At 35.5% G+C, this 12,791-nt stretch overlaps 1 protein-coding gene across 2 annotated transcripts; it reads left to right on the forward strand.

Annotated features, from left to right (window-relative positions):
• The first annotated feature begins 2,932 nt into the window (after positions 1 to 2,932).
• On the forward strand, positions 2,933 to 12,490 carry LOC135104078 (glycine cleavage system H protein, mitochondrial-like). 2 transcript variants are annotated; one of them, XM_064010997.1, is made up of 6 exons: positions 3,788 to 3,814; positions 3,925 to 4,148; positions 7,988 to 8,067; positions 8,527 to 8,590; positions 9,119 to 9,250; positions 10,511 to 12,490. In XM_064010997.1, the coding sequence occupies exons 2-6, from the start codon at positions 4,019 to 4,021 to the stop codon at positions 10,606 to 10,608; spliced, it is 504 nt and encodes a 167-aa protein (XP_063867067.1). In that variant the 5' UTR covers positions 3,788 to 3,814; positions 3,925 to 4,018; the 3' UTR covers positions 10,609 to 12,490. The 2 variants fall into 2 exon arrangements, with proteins under 2 accessions (XP_063867068.1, XP_063867067.1); XM_064010998.1 differs by lacking the exons at positions 3,788 to 3,814; positions 3,925 to 4,148 and adding an exon at positions 2,933 to 2,981.
• Positions 12,491 to 12,791: the final 301 nt, after the last annotated feature.

Here is a 12,791-nt window from a genome sequence, read left to right on the forward strand (position 1 = left end):
TACTTCATTCTGTTGTAGTCATTAGGCTTCCCTGTCTAGATATCTTTTTCATTTATGGAAAGTCTCTTCACTCAGACTCATTTATGTCATTCATTCTAGTGACATTTCTCTGATCCGCAATTCTTCTTATGAAATGCAATGAATGGTCCCACTATTGGCACAGCATTATATAGCTTCTGTTGTCGGACGGAAACTTTGACCATTATTCATGGATTGGTCTTCAGGACATGTCCTGATTTCTTATGGACTCATTAATGTTTTCTGGTGAAATGACAGAGATTGTATAATCTGTCATATGCTGAAGATAAGTGCAATATCACACTCTTGTAGAATCTTTGATCAGGAAAATACAGGGATCATTAACTGTGACTACAATAATTGATTTTTAAAGTTATCTGAACAATTATGAAGTGCTTATTTTTACATTCAGTCTGCTCACTCCTGATAAGCCACAACATCATGGTTATTTAAGAATGGCTGTCTCCTCTCTAATGCATGCTGTGCTTCCTTAAGGAAAAGAGTTGCTATTCTGTATTCCATATCTATCTGTATACTACCAGGCTGACATCTGCATGAAAGGGAGTACCTATGACAAGATATGCATATCTTGTCTCAGTGTAGGAATAAAAGTGCAGAGAAGGGACTTTTATTTTTCTCACTCCATCTTCTTTTAGTTACTTTGTACAACACTGGCATCAAAATGGCAATATTTTTCTAACCCGGCTGCCCAGTGTATGGCTGGGCCAGGGGGTTGCAGAGAGCTGCATATTTTTACTGTATTGTGTCACTTGCAGATTGTGTAATTAGATTTTTTTTTTATTATGTCTTGATCCATTTATTCAACATTCTTTTGTAGGGATCAAATTGTATTTCCTAATGGTGCTGTATTTTATGAAATTATAAATTTGTCCTGTGAATATTTAATCATGATACTGTCCATGTACAAAAAAGTTTTCAGCTCACTGAAAACATGACTAAAAAATGCTCATAAGCATTTGTGTGTATGCAGATTGTATATTTGATTTTTAAGGTGTTATTACCTCATGGATGCAGACTGGTTTCAATACTTAAGTACTGATTGACATTAGTTAGGCATGAATATTCAATACATGTACGTAATTGGTAACCTATAAGAGAGAGTGTGCTGTGGAAGGTGTGTGTAACTAGAATATCTAGATAACATGGAAGACAGTAATGTAGATCTGATCTAAATATGAAGTATTATTGACTTGTCAGCTTGGCCTCATCATTTATAGTAATTATTCATTTAATATTTATTTGTATGATATTCTTTTATTTAATCATCACTGTGCTTTGGGAGTTGTGGAATTTATTGTTTTGTGTGGTTCAGACTCCAGAACATGGTAAATGCAATGGTTTCATGGATTTGTGACACGTGATTTACTTGGAAATCAAGAGGTAAATACACAATATTTTAACAAATGTAAAGCTTTATAAGTTTAATGAAGTTTTGCTCATTTATGAGTCATCATATTGATTTTATTTCAGTTTGTTCAGTAGAAGAAAACATGGAAGAATCATGATTTTTAACTTGCTATACTGTGTGTGCAATTTTCCTTTAAAGAAATAATTCTTGAGGCTCATTCATTGAACACTTCACATCCGGATTTCATCCTAAGCAGTGTTTCGGAGGATGCCTTCACTTTTTCTCTCCCTTGTACATGGTGGTTAATGCCCATTATATATATATATATATATATATATATATATATATATATATATATATATATATATATATATATATATATATATATATATATATATATATATATATATATATATATATATATATATATATATATATATATATATATATATTAGAGGCTGATTATGTTAATGATGTATATATTTATATGAATGCATATATTGTTGATATCTTCTTAGATTTCTTTTAGTTGTATATAATAATGTAGACATAATTTGTTAATCATTTGCCTGATTCAGAGACTATAATTTCATTGTATTTGTAGTGTACTGAGTAATAATGTAATGTTTATATATAGTATATCTCAGTTTTGAAAATGATATTTTGATAACAATGGAACTACAGTGATTTTCTAATTACATTGCACATTTAGAACTTTTTTTTTATTATTATCCTGCAACCGTCAACTTCCAAAAGTAAAATTTCCATCGCTGGAATGGTAATAACAGAAAAGTAATCAACTTGCACTGTCCAGGGAATCGGCTGAAATTTTAAATACCCTGCACTGTCCAAACTGTGAGGGAAGTGTGGCAGTGTAGAGGTGTGTCAGTCATGAGGCAACCTGTGGATAGTGTTACTTGGCTAAAATGCTGATTCGAGCGTGCCTTTCCATACAAATACTTAATTTTTTTTTTTTTTATGTTCAGTTTCGTATACAGAAAAAAAAAAAAAAACGCATTTACTTATTCGTCCGTTTGTATCTGTACGGGATTAATCAGTAATGGGAACTCATGTATGTACACCTAACAGGAAATTATATTATCACGCAAGTGTTATATATATATATATATATATATATATATATATATATATATATATATATATATATATATATATATATATATATATATATATATATATATATATATATATATATATATATAATTAAAAGTTTAAGGAAATAGTAACTGCTAAACTAGGTAGGAAAATAACACCATTTGTTATTCAATCCTCCCTTATAATTGTGTGTTACACCTATAATTTCATAGATGTACTTTACATACTCAAAGGTTTCTCTGTTATTTCCACTCTACCATGCATCAATTCCCTTTCAGTGTTCTTGCTTTGACTATTTCCATGTTCATCAGTTAAACCTACAATACAACTTTTCGTGTCTAGAAAACCATTACTCCAGGAAGATATCATCTACTGTGAAATTTTCAACCGCGTCTCTGAAAGATGAGTAAATAAAAGAAGCTGCACTGAAGATCGAATTGCTTTCAGAGGTCTACACGTGGAAGTCCCCGTATGAAACGTATGTACCTATATCTATTTCCACTTACCGTCTTTACCTATCTAGTCTTCTTTTAAAGCTCCCTAATAACTCAACACTAACAACTTAAGAGCTTACCTAATATATTCCCTTCATCTACCTCTCTATTTAAGATCTTTAATTCCTATTTTTTTTTTTTTTAATCCAACTTTATTAAGCTTAGATCCATTATTCTTGTTCTATCCTGATTATTGCTGAGGATTTTGCATGTGTCACTCTCTTTATATCACTTAAAGATATCTAAAGCAATTACAAGACAGTTTGGGGTAACTAAATATATAGATAAGTCAATAAACAAGTAAATAAGACGATGCTACAGCCTTGATGGTCTGAGCAAGAGCACACAAACATCCTTTGGCTGTAATCCTGTGGTCGCAAGATGACTAGGTGACAGTGGTGTGGTTTCGAGATGTGTGCAGGGAAAAGTTAATGAATTTAGCTCACCGTGTACCTGCCTCAGTGGACCACTCATCTTAAAATAATGAGATCATGGACCCCCAGGTGTGTGTGTGTGTGTGTGTGTGTAATGGCACGTGATAATAGTAAGCCACTGTGTAGGGGGGACTGCAGTGTAAAACTACTACCAAAAATAGTACTCACATATGTTTTGTTCCGTTACTTTCTTTGTCTTACTTTGTTATGCTTACTAGATTATGCAACATATTATATATAGGTAAATTATGCGTAGTAATCAGACATGAGTATTATATAAACAAGTCGAGACAGCCAAGTGTGTGCGATGATTCCAGCAGACGATAAGATAAGATACCTGGGTTTGAAGCACTTCCAAATACGGAGTGATGGGTAGAAGTACCGTGAGTAGAATTTCGTTATTTTTTAAGGTTTGTGGTATGAAAAGAATATGATTAAACCCATGGAGCTGAGAGAGTAAATTGTAAAGCGCTTAGCTGTGTAATAATTATAGTGTAGTGGCATGTGTGGCAAGAGTTGCGGTGCAGCAGCTGGGCGAGAGGCGTGTTGGCCGGCACACGACGGTCAGTGTGTGCAGGGACTCCACGATGGCTAGGGTACTGCTCAGCACCGTGCGCTCCTATACTCCCAAACTCTCCGCACTGCAGCTTCCGAGGAGCGCCTGTGCCTGGAAGAACACAGCCAAGCATTTCAGCACCACACACCGCCAGCTGTCAAGTGAGGTCACGCTGGTGTAAGGGAGGGCTTGCTGTGTTAGATGAAGGTCGAGAACTCAAGGTTGTAAACCACCCAATACTTACCGTGAATTATTTACTTGCCCTCTGCATTCACTTCATTAACGTAACCCAGTGGCTTTCTTTGTGGCTGTGTAATAGAGCATAGCAGCAGATGAGGCGAGGCCAGTAGTGGTGGTGTAGCCTCCACATATCATTGAGTACCAGTGATGAGACAAGTACAACCCAGCCTGGTCGTTCCCTGCTGGCCAGCATGTGGCTGTACCATTCACGGTATCGATAATTTCACATTCCACAAATCCGCGAGTCCTTGACATTCACCTGACACAACTATTCCTGTGTGCTTAATATGGAATGGTTTCCACCGCGCGTTGCCAAACCCTGGTTTCCATGGTAAAGGCTGACAACAGTTAACACTAATATTATTCGTGTCAGAGTTGCATGTGCTCAGTGCAGGGTAAAGTGAGACATCCTAAGATTCCATATTTGTATGCTGCTCTTTTTCAATCAATCATAGTGATTGATGAATGAATATATATATATATATATATATATATATATATATATATATATATATATATATATATATATATATATATATATATATATATATATATTATTTTATTTATTTTATTTTTTGTTTTGTTTTTTTGTCAGCAAAAGAGTGCTATAAGCTCAAGACAGATTACAGTTATATTTATGCAGGTGTGTAAAGAAAAATCTTAGTTTTTATCTGTGTTATATAGATTTAGCATCCTTGCATGATGAAATTGGAAAGCATGAAGTTGCATGATAAGCCAACCCAATATTGGTTTCCGTGATGTCAACGGCATTCTCTTACAGATCTATGACTAGTGAGTCAGTTATGTACTTAAAGAATTTTGTGAAAAAAACGTGATGACAAATTAAAGGTAATTCTAAATGACAGGATTGCATTGTGTCTGAAACAAAATTTTATCTCAGACTGCTCCCATCCCTTCCAGATCCAGTAAATCTTACCAACAGCAGCTCCTTACATATTCTATATGCTACCTCTCCAGAACAAGCAAGCTTGGGGCCTCATGGGAAGGTGGGGTTTTAGGGTGAGGAAGGCCAAAGTAGGCCAAATCTGGGAAACCTCTAAAGTCTAAGGAGAGAGAGGAAAAAAAACAACTTTGGGGAAATTCCCTAAAAATTAGTCAACAGTCAAGGAATATCCGGCCACTGGGTACCCTTGTGGTTAGCCAGCTGATTGCTGTGGCTGCCACATATACACATGGTGATCAGCCAGAAGTAAATGATGTTTAATGATCTAATATGCCATTAAAAGGACAGCTTTCATTGGCTGAACAAAAGAGATACAAGATGCCATGCACTATTCCATAGTGGAAATCAACACCCACTACACTGTATCCCTCCAAGCGAGCCTCATTGGCATAGACTAAAAAATTTGTGATGCAGCACAAGATGTATCATGTCACTGTAACAACCATGCATGACTCTAAAATAAAACCCAAAAACATGTGTTGTTCAGTGAGTATTCACCAACATGTGTGTATAATTTAGCTGCTCCATGAAGAGCTGCTATATTGTAAGATTATCCTAACCTATTAAAGATTATAGACTTGCAAACACAAGCCAAGCAGATAACAGTTTGCATTTTTTCACCCATAATATTTTTCTACAAATTAGATTCTTAACTTGTTTATTTATCCATCTTTTCATCTCAGGCTGATATTCCTCAAAGCATGAAAGATAATGAAGATAAAATACACACATGCGCACACACACACACACACACACACACACACACACACACACACACACACACACACACACACACACACACACACACACACACACACACACACCAGAAGACTAAATTAAAATTTGTTGTTAGTCCCTTTGGCTATATAGGAGCTGACACACTTTTATCAACAATTTTTGCTTGCAGGTCAGGGGTGCAAATGTGACAGGCTCTTCTCATCAGATCTAGCCAGAGAACTGAGTTATCCCTGCTATACTGTTCTAGACTTATCCCTTTTCCTATAGGTATTTGATAAGATTAGTTGATCAGACCACATCAAGGAAAACTTCCCACATAACCTTCAAGGTCATGTCACACATGTATCTACAGTTGATCTCCATTCAGCCCTACTGTGTGCAACCCTTCCTCATTGCTCTACAGATATTTTTCCTACATCTAATGCTCTCTTCACACTACTCATTTATCCCATTTCAGATCCTCCACTAAGCCTGTCTTCACCCAGGAAAACATACAGGATATGCCGGATAGTGAACAGATGTTTAGAGCAGATGAGAATGAGAAGCTGACAGATATTTCCATAACTAAGGAGATAGTGGAACAGGAGATAGATTGGCTAAAAAAGTTCAAGATACCAGGACCAGATGAAATATATCCCAGAGTACTTAAGGAATGCAAAGAGGTTATTAGTGAGCTGTTAGTATCTGTCTTTAGGAAATCACTTGAGTCAGGTGATATAGCAGTAATGTGGAGGCAGGCTAATGCAGTACCCATCTTTAAAAAAGGAGGTAAAACTTTAGCATCTAACTATAGACCTGTCAGCTTAACTTCAGTTGTAGGTAAAATATTGGAGTCAATAATAGTAAGGAATATTAGGGAACATTTAGACAAACATAACTTGATAAATCAGTCACAGCATGGCTTCATGAAGGGGAAGTCTTGCCTGACAAACTTGTTCAGTTTATACAGTAAAGTGTATGAGGCAATAGGTAATGGTGATAGTTATGATATCATAAAGCATTTGACTAGGTACCCCATCAAAGGCTCCTGAGAATAGTTACGGCACATGGGATAGATGGGAAAGTGTTAGGCTGGATTTAGGAGTGTTAGGCTGGTTTAGTTGAGTTCAGTGTTCCTTAAAAAAAAGTGACAAAATAGTATGTTACCTAATGAAAAAACAAACTGAATGGATAAGATATATTAGAAAAAAGCAGGTACCAGAAGACCTTTTTGTCCATAGTAAGGGGACTTATGGTGGAAAGATTGATAGGTGCATGAGATGGAAAATTCTAAATGTGACAAAGAAAACATTGGAAAGTGTTTTAAGAATGGGTCTAAAATCATTGTGATGCACTCCTTTTATCAGATTGAATTAATTACTGTACTTGATTTATGCTTCTAAGTTTTGTTCAAGAATCAAGGAGCCAGAACATTCACATCCTGTACCCTGAATTTTAATGTGTCATAATTTGAAAACTGTGATAACATGAACTCTTTGATGTGAAATGTTCATGCTGATTTGTTTCATCACTACTTCAATAGTTTTACAGAAGTGAATATAATACTGATAAATAACTATTACATACTGAATGTCTATGCTTAGCTGTTTGTTAATGTACATCACACTATGATTTTAACCTTTTCAATTTTATTAGCAATTGATGTTCATCTTGGTGGAGTAAACACTTAATGATTCAATAATTAACAGCCACAAATTGTGTATATTTCTATATTTTGTTGCTTCATAAAATAATATCAGTTTCTGCATGATTACATAAAAAGTGGAAGAATAGAAAAAATTAAATCTGAGTGGAATATTGTGTATAATGAAGGTACTGTAGAAAAAAAAAAAAAAACCCTGAATTTGAATTGTACAAATTTGTTTGTAGTAAAATAAAACTAAAGGTCAGTAATTTTATTACAATTTGAAGGAGGAATCAGTAATGAAGTAAATGATGTGCATGATAGTGTTGTGAAAGAGGACTGTGTGGATCCTTCCCAGGAATGCTTTCAAGTATTTTTATTCCATTTACATGCCTAAGTCACACAGTATAATAATCCACTCCCTTCCCATCCAGATTACAAGTACACAGAGAAGCATGAGTGGGTGGCTGTTGACGGCAATATTGGCACCATTGGGATCACAAATTATGCTCAGGTAGGTGTGTGTATAGGTGTTGTCACATGCACTTCCAAACTCTTGTATCAGCTGCCTCAAACCTTTCTCAGAATTAGCTATTGAATGGAATTTTGTACAATTTGTTCCACCTTTTTATTGGTATGCATAACACTATGTGTTTGTGAAATGTTACAAGTTTTCTTGTGGCTTTTCTCTTGTTCTTTTGTTAGTGTAGTACTCTTCAGACAGGTTAAGAAAAGTTAGATATTATGATGTATGTGCACCTTTAGTGATCAATGTAAATATGTATACATATGTAAAATTTGAGTAAGAGTATTAAGGATGCATGATTGGAGTAAGCCTGTATAATTTGAGATGCATAATTATTAGATAATTGTACAATGGAACTATATTTCAGGTAAGGTATCATGTTTTTGGTGGTTCTAAATGAAAGCAAATATCAGTACTGAGAGATGAAATATTTTATTTTTGTTACAGGAAGCTTTGGGAGACATAGTCTACGCCCAGCTACCAGAGGTGGACACGCAGTATGAACAAATGGGTAAGATCATGTTGTTTAATTTAACATTTTGGAGTTTTTATACAGTTACCTATTTTTACTTTTTACTGTGCAAACACCATTTCTTGCTATATTTTTAGTTCATGTCTCACAAGTTGTTCATACATTTTGATTCCAGAGTTTGCTTTTGCTGAATTATTATTCATTCCTGAATTGCTTCTTGACATCATGCATCTTGGCCTTGTGACAATAAAATACAAAACACTGAACTGTTTTATAAGCTTCTACTAGGTGTATGGTACTTTTTATTTTATTCATTTATTTATTTTTTTTATGCATCTAAAAAAAACATGAAAATTTCCACTTCTGAGCAGTTGTGTTTGAGTTAAGTCTTGAAGAGGGAAACACTTTTGAGCATCAGTGTCTGATCCAGATCATTAAGAGAAAAACACACAAGTATTTGCACAGTTAGATCCATTCTTATTCATAGTTTGAGTTTAATGAAGGAGGTGGCCAGGTGAGGTTGCTGCTCATATCCTGCACACAGCACTGATGGGGTGGTATTGACAGAGGAATGTGGTGCCCTGGAGAGTGTGAAGGCTGCCAGTGAGCTGTACTGTCCTGTGTCAGGAAAGGTGACTGAGATCAACGCAGCCGTGGAGGATCAGCCATCACTCATAAACAAGAGCTGCTATGAGGAAGGTAAATCCATTCTCTCTCTCTCTCTCTCTCTCTCTCTCTCTCTCTCTCTCTCTCTCTCTCTCTCTCTCTCTCTCTCTCTCTCTCTCTCTCTCTCTCTCTCTCTCTCTCTCTCTCTCTCTCTCTCTCTCTCTCTCTCTCTCTCTCCTTATGTAACTAAATCAGGTGTTTGGTGTATCGATTATTGTGTTGTATGATTCATAAGACACTTGAGCATACATATGAGGCATCTAAAGTCAAGGGCAAAGCCACTGATATGGCCATTTTCATTTTCAAGAGGATGGTATATGGAAATAGCTCCTGTGTGTTTTGGTAATAAAGTCAGAATGATATCCAACCTCTTACCCATCTACCAAGAGGCTATAGTTGTACTTTGTTTATTACCCAGAAAATGTTGAATACATACTCATGATTCTCAAAGACAAAACAGTGATTCTGCCAGTGAATGAGAATGTGATAAAGATAAACGCCTTCCACACATTAATTCACCGTGCTGCACTGAAGGCCACGTATCACCCACATGCCCACAGTCATGATTACATCACCTTAAGGGTTGCACAGCTTTATTGTTCTGCGCGCTATCCAAAAAAATCTGAAAAGTAGTAATTGTTAATAAAAACTGGAAAATATTAAAAGGGTACATTTCATACTATCTTATATATATTGTGATTATGTTTTTCTTTCTAAAAAGTAATTACATTATGTACATGTACATATGGTGTATATGTCTTTACCTGAAGTGCCATGTCAAGTGACTTGGGGGATCATGTCCCTCTACTGTCTTTGGTTTTCAGTCATTCATAAGTTCTGAAGGTCTGCAGGCCAGGTTATTGTTTTCAACGATTCTGCGTATTAACTTACGTCTTTGTCTTCCTCTTGCTCTCTTCCCTTCTATTTTTCTTGTTATACTGAGTAAGTTTATTCTTGTTCTTCCTAGCTGTGTGTCATAAATTTGAATTATCTTCTCTTCACTTGTTTTATTAGTTATCTGTGTTTGCTTATAATACTTGAGTTTTTTTTTGCTGTCCAGGGAATCCTGAGCATTCTGCTCATCATCTACATTTCAAAAGCCTCTATTTTATTCTGATCTTTGTTTTACATACCTACTTATTAGTCTCAAAGGAAAAAAAATGCCTCTAAATAAAAGTTTTGCAAGGTACATGGAGAGGCCACAAATGCCTGCCAACAGAAAGAAAACTTATAAAACTTATTGGTGCATGAGGGTTAATTTTGGACTGTGAGTAATACTGACTTGAATTTCAGGTTGGTTATTTAAGTTGGAATTGACTGTTCCATCAGAGATTGATGAACTGATGGATGAAGCAGCTTATGAAAAGTTCTTAAAGGAAAGTGAAGAGTAAGAGCAGCAACCAAGCAAGGCACAAGGGCAGCACCCACTACCAGGCCGCTGGGCTTGGGGCACTCATGGTAGGCAGAACATGTACAGTAGATACACTCCACTTGTATCATATTTATATATGTATACATGTGTTCAGTTTACACAACTATGTTACTAAACTGGACATCTTTCACTTTTATACCACAATAAAACCACATAATTAGAAATGGTGTTTTAAGTAATGCACTACATGCTCAGAAGAGTCAAGTCACATCACAGGTTTGCTGAAAGTAAAATTAAACATTTCATCCAGATTATGTTCCATCTTTTGTCATACATCCATTCAGCATCTATGAAATACCTGCAGGTTTGTTTGATGTGTAGTTATGGGAATGTGTTCAGTCTGTCCCCTTAAAAGCTTCCATCTTTATTTATCTTTTGGTTCTTTTCATTCTTCAGTTCTTTTATGTGATCCCATCAACAGTGTATCAAACAAGTTTCTTGCAGTGGATAAGGGAAATCCTGTGTTTATGATTTATAAATGTACAGAGATTATAATGAAAAGATTACATCTACATCATTATGGTTTATTTCATTTGAACAGAAATCTACTAACTACTGCTACTGATGGTATTTGCATCATAGTAGAAAAGCAGTTGTGATATTTCTCATGAGTGATAATGAGTAATAGCTGTCTTCATTTCCTGAATATCCATTGTGCAGTATGATTAAAGTTATGTCTTTACTTAACATGTCACATAGATGTGTTATGTCAAGTACATGTTTTAGTTTGATGTACAGGACAAAGACAAGACAGTAGAACTGACGCAGATTTGAATGTTCATAATACATGGCAAACACTTGAACAAAGTAAGCAGTGTTGGTCCAAAGGTACATAAACTTGTGATTCTCTTCATTCTCACTTGGTCACAGGAGCAACATGTGAATTATCATTGGTTGTTGTAAGTTGCAGCTCAAGATGATGTGAGTGGGTTGCCTTAAGCTGTAGTGCACCATTGTCTTGCTGACCTGCTGGGTAAGGCTCACCTCTGTGTTGTTTGGTGGTGTTGGTGCAATTTCTATGTTGATGGTTTTCAAGGATAGCAAAATTTGTAAATAGAGATTTAATACACATTAACAGAATTATCTTTTTTTATCAAACTTCGTTAGGCATGTACATAATGGGTTATTTTTCTTTTGTTTGATTATAATTAGTTTTTGCACTAGTTGTTGATACACTCAAAAATGACATAGTGACAACTTTTCAAAATGCTTTGCTGCCACGTTTGTTCCATGCAAGTGTTAGTGATACTCCTTAGCTTAGTGCACCTTACATATGAATAAGAAAAACAGTAAACATTTACTGAGAGGACAATGAATTGACAAATGTAGGCTTTGTTATGGAAATGAGATGTCGTCATATTTTTATGAATGTGATATACGAATAGGACCCATTGCTGGTAATATCTTCATTATGGATCATTATCAAGAGTTATCTGAATTGCTCAAACCAGTGTTGTACCACCATCACATTCCCTCTTTGTTATCATGTGTTAGTTAAGCCGTAATGATAATCTAAGAAGATACACTGCAGCAACATTACTTCAAAGGGTTTCTGTAATTGTTTGATTGCTTTTACTAACCAAGAACATGGAGGTGGAGGAGAGTTGGATTCAGTAGTCTGTAATGCAGTGATGCTCTCTCTTTATCCACCTGCATGTTCATCTTCTATACCTCATCTTTATGGTGTCAATGAAGAGTGATACAACCAAGGAATCACCCGTGTATACACAATCTTCACATTTTCACTTGATTATTTAGAAGTGATGAGTGATTCACTTTGGTTTGCATATTTCTTTATTGACTTTGCAAAGTAAATTGAAATACATTGAATGTGATGTATATTTCCAGTGGTTTGATTTTAAACTTTATCACCTTCCAGAAAAGACTACAAATGTTAAGTATCGAAGGATGCATTTAGCTGATTATACCTACCATTTTCTCTCTCTCTCTCTCTCTCTCTCTCTCTCTCTCTCTCTCTCTCTCTCTCTCTCTCTCTCTCTCTCTCTCTCTCTCTCTCTCTCTCTCTCTCTCTCTCTCTCTCTCTCTCTCTCTCTCTCTCTCTGGTAATATTCATTTTGGCATTTAGGGAAGTGAGTTATTGTGTATATCATGCTGCACACAAAGGATTGAGATGCTTGATGG

The sequence above is a fragment of the Scylla paramamosain genome, chromosome 10 (assembly GCF_035594125.1).
Source record: "Scylla paramamosain isolate STU-SP2022 chromosome 10, ASM3559412v1, whole genome shotgun sequence".
NCBI classification, from domain to species: Eukaryota; Metazoa; Arthropoda; class Malacostraca; order Decapoda; family Portunidae; genus Scylla; species Scylla paramamosain.